Source organism: Neovison vison, chromosome 7, assembly GCF_020171115.1.
Source record: "Neovison vison isolate M4711 chromosome 7, ASM_NN_V1, whole genome shotgun sequence".
NCBI lineage: Eukaryota > Metazoa > Chordata > Mammalia > Carnivora > Mustelidae > Neogale > Neogale vison.
Genome location: NC_058097.1, coordinates 52,164,634 through 52,173,986, shown reverse-complemented (window position 1 = coordinate 52,173,986; position 9,353 = coordinate 52,164,634). Strand labels below are relative to the sequence as shown.

The 9,353-nt window shown below is 60.3% G+C and overlaps 1 protein-coding gene and 2 non-coding genes across 4 annotated transcripts; all 3 read left to right on the top strand.

The window, feature by feature from the left end:
* Positions 1 to 537: 537 nt before the first annotated feature.
* On the top strand, positions 538 to 9,047 carry NOP53 (NOP53 ribosome biogenesis factor). 2 transcript variants are annotated; one of them, XM_044257002.1, is made up of 13 exons: positions 538 to 794; positions 1,263 to 1,327; positions 2,975 to 3,086; positions 3,753 to 3,952; positions 4,316 to 4,386; positions 5,370 to 5,465; positions 6,772 to 6,876; positions 6,966 to 7,169; positions 7,435 to 7,610; positions 7,781 to 7,847; positions 8,457 to 8,533; positions 8,639 to 8,695; positions 8,990 to 9,047. In XM_044257002.1, the coding sequence occupies exons 1-13, from the start codon at positions 571 to 573 to the stop codon at positions 8,994 to 8,996; spliced, it is 1,461 nt and encodes a 486-aa protein (XP_044112937.1). In that variant the 5' UTR covers positions 538 to 570; the 3' UTR covers positions 8,997 to 9,047. The 2 variants fall into 2 exon arrangements, with proteins under 2 accessions (XP_044112937.1, XP_044112938.1); XM_044257003.1 differs by lacking the exon at positions 8,990 to 9,047 and having other exon boundaries at positions 8,639 to 8,699.
* Positions 2,220 to 2,342, top strand: LOC122914891. The gene has a single exon (XR_006385955.1). It is a non-coding gene; the product is annotated as a small nucleolar RNA SNORA54 (small nucleolar RNA).
* Positions 7,891 to 8,000, top strand: LOC122914901. The gene has a single exon (XR_006385965.1). It is a non-coding gene; the product is annotated as a small nucleolar RNA SNORD23 (small nucleolar RNA).
* Positions 9,048 to 9,353: the final 306 nt, after the last annotated feature.

Below are 9,353 nucleotides of genomic sequence, written 5' to 3'. Positions count from 1 at the left end.
TATTGTCCCTATTTCACAGACCGGGAAAGTGAGGCACAGCTATGCACCTTGTCCAGGATTTATGATTCCCAGCATGCACTGGCAACCCTGTATGTTTCTAACACTCTTTGCATATGAGATTCTGTGCTCCCAACTCGGCACTCGGAGAGCTCCTAGATTTCCAAGATTCTAGGATCAGAACACTAAAAACACAAGCGTTTGGGACTGGAGCGTGTCTTTCGCTGAATCCGCCACGGACGGTTCTGATTTTCCTTTTTAAGACAACTGGATTAAAAATAATAAATAGTAAGTTAAATACTAAAAATATACGCAGATTTAAAAAAATTTTCCTAGGCGGTCGCAGAGGTGTGTGCTCAGGGCCGGAGCCGCCCAACCCACGACCCGAGGCCCACGAGAATTTGCATAAGAGGGAGGAGACATTTACCCTTTATCCCCGCCCCTTGGCAGCTCCAGTCACTTTACCCAGATTGCGGTTACCGGAAGTAGGTCACGGGAGGGGGCGGGAGATCTGCGCGCGCAGGCCAGAAACCGGCTTTGGGGCGCCGGCGACCGAATGCTTCCTTTGCCAAGATGGCGCCGGGAGGCAGTGGCCGTGGCAGCACGCCGTGCTTGAAAAGCGAGGCCGATTCTGGCTTCCTGGGCTTCCGTCCCACTTCGGTGGACCCGGCGCTGAGGCGGCGTCGGCGAGGCCCAAGAAACAGGAAACGAGGCTGGCGACGGCTCGCCCAGGAGCCGCTGGGGCTGGAAGTTGACCAGTTCCTGGAGGACGTGCGGCTGCAGGAGCGCACGAGCGGGTGCGTGGGGCGGGACTTCCGGGAGCTGGGCCACGTTCGGCGAGGCGGGGTGCGAGGCCGAGCGTGCTTGTGGGGGACATCCGGGGTGCTGCGCGTGTCTGTATCGTGTCTCTGCCCTCTGAGGTGAGGTTGAGGGTCTTGGTTGGGTTACCAGATACAGGACCCCCAGTGTTAAATTATAATTCAGGCAAGTGACTAGTAATTGTAGCCTAAGTGCGTCCCGTGCACCCACCTTTGTGTAATGCTGAGAATGAAATATTACGATATTTTAAGCGCTGTGATCTGTTGTACTGAATTCTGTGATTTTAAGGGAGAGGCCTCAGCCTGGTGGAATCCTATGGCGGGAAGAAGGTGCTTGAATGTGCATAGTACTAGAGGAAAGCCCGGCCCCCTGAGAGGTTAAGCCTCCCTCCCTAGCAGCTGGCAGCCTCCCCATCTCTGGCTGACATTCTCCTTCCTGTCTCCCAGTGGCTTGATATCAGAGGCCCCGGATGAGAAACTCTTCTTCGTGGACACCGGCTCCAAGAAAAAGGGTGAGGAACAGCTTTCGGTGGTGCCCGCTCGGTCCTTCTGTATAGTCCATCTTAGTCTCTGTGATTGACAGGGCTTGGGTGGCAGGCATCCGCCAGGAAAGGTCTTTACTATAAACAAGAGGATCTGAAATGAAAGACTAACAAGTCAGATTTTCATTTTGGGGTTTCCGAGCTCTCAGTCTTCAATCTGGCAATTCTCATCGAGTCTCCATCTGGTGCACGGAAGCCAGCAGGGGTCTGCCTGTGAGTAGATCAGACGTAAATGAGCAGCCCTCTCATTAACTTGCAGAAAAGCTGGAAGGAATGAGACCTGTTTTAATAAGACATGCTTGAGTATGAATAAGATCTAGTTTAACGAGTAGGTAAGGAGCTGGTGTTAATTTGGTTTATTTGCCGAAAGGCGGGGCAGGGGCACTGCTGAAACAGTGCAGGAGAGGTGAGTTACGGATGGTTTGAGTGAATAGTAGGTTTTCCAAGGGTAAGTAGAACAGACCAAAAATAGACAGTCGCTTTAACCAGGAGCTAGAAAACAAGCTAAGGGTCTTCTTTAATGAGCAAATGGTAAGCTCTTTAACAGCAGGGTGCCCTTAGGAGCGAGTGTGGGTTCAGTCCAGGGGTCAGTTCCAATGAACATGAGAGGGTCTGTTTCCGTGAGCAGAAAAGGACCTGCTTTGAGGTGCGGGAGACTAAGCTAGCGAGTGACAGGTGATGATTGAAGAGGTCACCTTTCATAGGAGGGAGCCGATGTGCATGTGAACAGCAAGGGGAAGGCAGGACCTGCCCCAGGGACCAGGTAGGGTAATCCCGAAGGCCTGCTTTGGCGAGTATGAAGTCTCTTTGGGAACAGAGGAGAAGCAGTTGATAGATTCTGTTTTTGGCTTAAAAAAGAAAGAGGCACTGTTCGTGGCCTGTTAGTCTGGCCGTGACTTACGGGCTCCATTCCGGTGCCATAGCAGCTCCAGGGACACGTGACTGACTGACTTGTGGCTCTCAGTTTCAGGTCCTGGGGACACAGGGAGGAAAAAGAAAGGTAATAGTGACTGCGGGCTTTCCCAGGTGATCACCATGCCTCATGCTGTTGCAGTCATGACCTTTCCAGACAACCCTGTGAGTTAGGCGTGTAAGGTTCCCATTTGGAAGCACAGAGGAGTGAAGTCTTTAGGACATAGCCTAGGAAACGGAAGGACGTGGGTTCTGTCCTAGCGTGTTTGGTCCTGGAGTTTGCTTTTTACTGTCAGGTGAGAGAAGGTGGAAAAGCATCGTGTTGAGAAGCAGCCATTTTGGGTCCCGAGTTCAGCTCCCTGGGCCTCAGTGGTCCTTGGTCGCCTTCTTTCTCGTTAGCATTCCTGGTTTTCCTGCCTTGTCTGGAGGCCCTTAGAGGGCAGGGCTGTGGGTTTGACCCTCTCTCTGTTCCAAGCACAGGGCTGTTTCCAGGTGGCCCAGGAAATGGGTGTAGTGGGGGTGCTGGGCAGAGCTTGGATACTCTGGGCACCTCTTTCCCCAGGTGGAAGCCTGGGGCCAGCCTGGGGCCTCGTCTGCCCTGGGATGCGGGTCTGATGGCTGCTGTGGGGCCGAAACGCAGTGGGTGGGGAGTTGCTCTTGGGAAGTGAGGAGGCCTGAGCCCTCGACTGCTCTCCTTTCTCCCAGGCCCAGAGCTGAAGAAGAGGATCAGAAGCCAGAAAAGATCACTTCTTCTCAAGAAACCCCTTCGTGTTGACCTCATCCTAGAGAACACATCCAAGGTCCCTGCCCCCAAAGAGTGAGTGTCTCTGCCCCGCCCCCCGCCGGCCCCCGACCCGTCTTTCCTTCTGGGCTCTGGCATCTTGTCCTCCTGTGCAACAGCCACCACTTACTTCCGGGGGGAGGGGGTCAGGTCAGGTGAGCGTCACTTGGAGGAGAGGGATGGGATCGGACAGGGGCTTTGCGGGTGGGTTGGAGGAAATGAAGTGGGGGCCGGGGTGTTGTGGCTGAGGCAGACAAGGCTGGGGCTTCGGCCCAGCCAGGAGCTCTGGGGATGGAGAAGAGGGATGGCTGGGAGCCATCAGGAGGCCCAGCAGGCTGGCTTAGTGACAGCTGTGAAGGAGGGGAGGTTGGATGGGTGACGGGGTAGACTCCTGAGGTGGGGGTATGGGAGGTGCGGCTGTGGGGACCAACTGAGGTCAGTTTTGAAATGATGTGTGAGGTTCCTGGGAGACCTGCAGAGGCCCCCATGTTGTTGGTTCTCGGGTCAGGGGAGAGGCCTGGGCTGGAGATAGACCTGGCTGGGTGGGAGAGGTAGGAGGAGTGCAGAGGAGGTGCACCTTATTATACGGGGTGCTTGGGAGAGGAGCTGCTGGGTAGTGGGGGTGCAGAGCCCGACTGGGAGGAGCTGGGCCCTTTCTTAGGCCTCTGCTTTATCCACCTGTGCTACTTCTCCTGCACCCAGCGTCCTCGCCCACCAGGTCCCCAACGCCAGGAAGCTCAAACGGAAGGAGCAGCTATGGGAGAAGCTGGCCAAGCAGGGCGAGCTGCCTCGGGAGGTGCGCAGGGCACAGGCCCGGCTTCTCAACCCTCCTGCTACCAAGGCCAAGCCCGGGCCCCAAGACACCGTTGAGCGGTCTTTCTATGATCTCTGGGCCAAAGACAGTGAGTGCCCCTGCTGTTACTTGTGGGTGGGGACAAGGCTGCCATGCACAGTTTTATAGGTTGGGTGCTGCACAAGAGCACAGGGTCTGAGGGAGGTGTTGGCAGGCAATTTGATGATCCTCCGCAGAGTTCAGTGTCTTGGGCTTCCCTTTCCCGAGGGCTGACCCCTGCCCCTTGGCTCCCTTCTGCTTTGGGACCTGTCCGTATGCTCTTTTGCCTGGCGTCCAAAACCCTTTGGGGTCTGAGAGTCCGTCCTTCCCTTGTCCATGTTTTGGTGCTGTCTTTATTGGGAGGAGGGGTGGGAGGGAGCCCTTCAGGCCACACTGGGAAGCCCCCAGCAGCCACCCCATAATGCCTCCACAGACCCTCTGGAGCGGCCCCTGGCTGGCCAGGACGCCTTTTTCCTGGAGCAGACCAAGAAGAAAGGGGTGAAGGTGAGACTGTGGCACAGGGGGTCCTTGGCGACCGGTCAGAGCAGGGCTGGGGTGGTGGGCACTGCACTGGGGCCCTAGAACCTCGGTCTCAGCCGGGGGCCAAAACTGCGCGTGCAGGAGCCAGGCCTCGAGCTGGTGCCTCCAGAGGAGAGGGCCGCGTGCTGGAGGTCGGTGGGGTGCTTTGGGGGATGAGCAAAGCTTCCCTGAGAAGGGGCCTCTGCCGACAGGGCCTCCGGGCAGGGAACTAGGGAGTACAAGGGCGGGGCTGAGTGACAGCTCAGAGGAGGCTGGCCTGGTGGGAAGGAGCTTGGGTTTTGGAGTTTTCCTGTTAGTGATTTTGCATAGAAGAGTGGGATCCCAGTGGCAGCTCTGAGGAGGCGGGATTGTGGTGGGTGGACGTGCCAGGAGGGGGGAGGGGGGACCCAAGACGATGCCCTGGGGCAGAAGCACTGTGACAGGTGGGCAGTTGGGTGTGGGGAGTGGGTGGGGGCCGGGGGCTTCTGGGGTTACCCCCAGGCTTCTGGGCAAAGGCCAGAGGGACAGCCACCCCCCCCATCCCTGCCGTGGTCTTGTTGAGGCACAGGTCTTGATCGGATTCAGATTTGGGCCTGGTAGACCCGGGTTTCTGCATTTGTCACAAGCTCCCGGCAGGGGCCGGGCCACACCAGGGGCTTCAGCCAGCCCTCTGTCCACTGTCCTCTGCTCTGAACGACAGAGACCACCTCACACCCTCTGCCAAGGCTGCTGCAGGTGTCAGGGTGACAGACTGAGGACTAGAATCAAGGTGCCCTGTACCCGTGTTTTTACCAGTGGTGCCCACCACAGGGGTCATGGGGACTTTTCTCAGGAAAGGCAGGCAGGGCCCCCCCACCCCCCGCAGGGAGGTGCCACCTGCACCTGCCCCGCCTGGAGAACCAGCTTCAGCGTGTGCACGGTTTCGAGTTGTGGGGCTGCCAGGCTTCATGAGTCCTGTCCTCCTCTAGCGGCCGCCGCATCTGCACACCAAGCCTTCCCAGGTCCCTGCCGTGGAGGTGACACCGGCTGGAGCCTCCTACAACCCGTCCTTCGAGGATCACCAGGTATGCAGCCGCTCCTCAGCTGTGTTCTGGCCACCTGGTTGGCTTGGCCTCCCTGGGCTCCTGTGTCCGCCCGCTGCTGGGGAGTCGACAGTGACTGAGGCGACCCACCACTTCCCCCTCCTGGGGCCCATGGTCCAGCAGGGGAGACAGACCTGTTCCCAGACAGTGATGACCCAGACGGCTGGGATGAGGGAACCCAGAGGAGTCGCCAGGCCCAGCCTTGGGGGTCAGGGAGGGCTTCCTGGAGGAAGGGGATATCAGAGCTTAGACCAGAGGTCTGAGGAGGAGTTTGCTGTGGGGAGCGAGGGGAATGGGTGTTCTCAGGCGTGTGCCAGAGACCGTGTGTACAAAGGCCTGGGGGTGTATGAGACCACGCCATGCCGCTTTTCGGGGAGTCCACGGGCTTAGATGCAAAAGGCCTCAAAGAAATGCTAATAGTCTGAGCCGGTGAGATTTTTCTAAGGTCTAGGCTAGGTCGCCAGCGGACACCTGGCTGTGAGAGTCACTGTATATCCATGATGTCCGTTGAGCGCGGGTATCGTGAACAGTGGGGACACTCTTTGGCCTCGGGGAGCACAGGTTCCCAGAGACAGATCGAGATCGTGGAGCAGATGCGGGATGCTTGAGCAAGTGCCCTTCCACCTCGTTCATGACGAATGGGCCCCTTAGCTGACTCGGAGCAGAGCAAGCAGTTTTCCGTGCCTGATGCACGGTGTGGGCAAAGCCAGAGCCCGCCGCCGGGCGGGAGGAGGAGGAGGCCGGTCACAGGCAGAGGCCGTCGCCGTCCCCCACAGGCTGGCTTGTCTGTGGGGGGAGAACGTGGGAAGATTGGTCCATGTCTCTTGTTCTTCTTTGAATTGTGTCAGAGAGGGCGCTCCCACGCCTTAGGACTCGCCCACTCACTGTGTGGGATATAATGGTTTTTAGCGTCTCTGCAGAGTTGTGTGGCCTGAGTGGCCCTCACCAGTATGTTAGAATGTTTTTATCCCCTCAAAAGAAACTTGGCGCCCATCAGCCATCACCGCCCCCCGTCCCATCTTCCCTCAGCGGCCCCCACTGTTGTTCCTGTCTACACGTTTGCCAGTTCTGCGTTTTGCATGAACAATACTACCGAGTGCAGAGATCAGGGATCGGGCCATCCTCTGAGAGAACTGGCGGAGCAGACGGGCGCGGGAGGAGGGTGCACCCCCTGACAGCACGGGGGTGGGGTGGGGTGGAGGAAGGCCTGGGGCACAGTGGTGGGAGGCTGGGTTTGTCTGTAAGTCCCTGGGTCCTCAGCCCTGACCCCTTCCCCTCCCACTCCCAGACCCTCCTGCGGGCGGCCCACGAGGTCGAACTGCAGCGGCAGAAGGAGGCGGAGAAGCTGGAAAGGCGGCTGGCGCTGCCCGCCTCGGAGCAGCCTGCCACCCAGGTGAGCCCACACCTGCCCGCCCCGCCCTGCCCCTGCCTGCCCTGCGCCCCCCACCCTGCCCCTGACACGCCGCTACCCCCCCACCCCAGGAGTCTGCGTTCCAGGAGTTGTGCCAGGGGCTGCTGGAGGAGTCAGACGGGGAGGAGGAGCCGGGCGAGGGCCAGGACAGGGGGCCTGAGGCTGGAGGGGAGCCGGCTGAAGGAGTGGAGGCCTCCCCGGCACCCATGCGGCTGGCTGCAGCAGAGAAGAAGACCGAGCAACAGCGGCGGCGGGAGAAGGCTGCGCGGAAGATGGTGAGCGCTGTAGGCTCTAGCCTGCTGCTTCTCCGGCAGCGTGTGGGCTCAGGATGTGACCGGGCATGTTCTATATCGAGTCTCTGCTGCCCTGATGCTTATATTGGGGGTGTGGGATTTGCAGACCACCAGTGGGTAAGGAAGGTGGTTTCGGGAAACTGCTGGGAAGTCGGGGGAGGTGGCATTGGAGGGGCCTCAGCAGGGGGGAGGTCTCCCAGGGGACGGTGCTCGGCCGGGCCCCTGACTCCACCCGGCCCTGCTGCAGCGGGTACAGCAGGCCGAAGTGCGGGCGGCCCGGCTCCGGCACCAGGAGCTCTTCAGGCTACGCAGGATCAAGGCCCAGGTGGCGCGGCGGCTGGCGGAGCTGGCGCGGCGGCGGGAGCGGCGGCGGGCACAGCGGCTGGCCGAGGCGGACAGACCCCGCAGGCTGGGGCGGCTCAAGTGAGGCCTGGCTTGGGATCTGGGGATCTGGGGTCTGGCTTGGGATCTGGGGTCCCGGTTCCCTCCTGGTCTCCTCCTGGAAGATCATCTCCCCACAGAGCCCCCGTTCTGGAAGTCCTGCTGCCCTGGGCGAGCCCAACCCCCTGAACACCCCTGCCCATTTTCTCTAGGTACCAGGCCCCCGACATCGATGTGCAGCTCAGCTCGGAGCTGTCTGACTCGCTCAGGACCCTGAAGGTATTTGCCCGCCCGGGGTGTTGTGCTGTAGGGGAGACCCCCGTGGCCAGTGATGATACCCATCCTTGCTCCCCGTGCCCGCAGGGGCTATGGGCGACATCATGGCTGCCCCCAGGTTGGGCCGGTTGGGCTGACGCCTGGGGACTGAGGGCACGGGGTCTTCAGGGCTGAGGGGCCCGCTGGTATGACTGGAGCCTACGGCCTGTGGAAGGCCCTCCCAGCCGGGTCCCAAAGCAGCCGCTGGGGTCCCGGCCCCACCTTTCTCCCCTTCAGTGCTGGGCAGGTCTCCTTAAAGCTCAGCACAGTCTTGTCCTGCACGCACTTAGAACCTGCTCGGTGGCCCTGGGCGCCTCGCCACGGCCACGGGTCCTGCAGTTTAGGCCTGGCTCGGGGCTGCAGCCAACTCTTCTTCATCCAGGGGCCACGCGCCCTGTTGGTCTGAGCCCTGCCCATGCTACTGCTGCCCCACGCCCGGCACGCTCTCCGCCTTTTCAGCCTCCATCCCGCTGGTGTTGTGGACCTAGCCCAAGGGTCCCTCCACATCACCCCACCAGCCCAGGGCCAGGATGGGCCCCCCCCAACTGAGGCCTCCCTCTCTGTGTCCCGCAGCCAGAAGGCAATATTCTCCGCGACCGTTTCAAGAGCTTCCAGAAGAGAAACATGATCGAGCCCCGGGAGAGAGCCAAGTGAGGGTCCCCGGGGCTGCAGCGGGGAGTGAGGGCTTCGGGAAACCTCCCGCCCCTGCACTTGGTGGGCTTGCTGGCCACTGACCGCTCCCTTCCCTCCTGCAGGTTCAAGCGCAAGTACAAAGTGAAGCTCGTGGAGAAGCGCGCGTTCCGCGAGATCCAGTGAGTGGCACGCCCTTCCCTGCCTGGCTGATGGGGCTCCGGGCTGTGGCAGAAGCCCCTGTAAGCTGCCCGAGGAGAAGGAGCCCTTGTCTGCTCCTCCTTCCTGGTGGAATCCCTGGTCCTGCCTGGGAGGGGACACTGCGCTAGATGCCTTTGAACCCAGAGTCCGGGCGGGGGAGGATCCCCAGAGGGAAATGGAAGGGTCCAAACCGGAGTTGGCCGGTGTCGAGGGGATGAGGCCATGGGGCTCTTCCTCCACCCCCGCACCCTCAGCCCCCTCTCCTCTGTCCCCAGGTTGTAGCCACCATGGATGCCGGAGCTGCTACCCCACAATAAATCACTGCTGACTGACCCCTCGGGCTCACGTGTGACTTGTCCCCCTCCTGGGGGCAGCGTCTCTTTCTGTCCCTCCCTAGCACTTTGGGGGTGCCGGGACCAGAACATTCATCTCCACCAAAGCCTGGCGCAGCAAGATGTTTGGGGAAGGGAGCAGAGGAGATGGGGCTCGCTGGCTGGTGGGGAGCCAAGAAGGGGGAGTGGGGATCACAGCTGGGTGTGAGGGAAATGGCCCACGTCTCTGCCCAGGTGACTGAGAGGCAGGTCTCGGTTGCCATCCTGCTGCACAGGCGTTGGGCGGTTCTGATGGTCGCCCAGCACC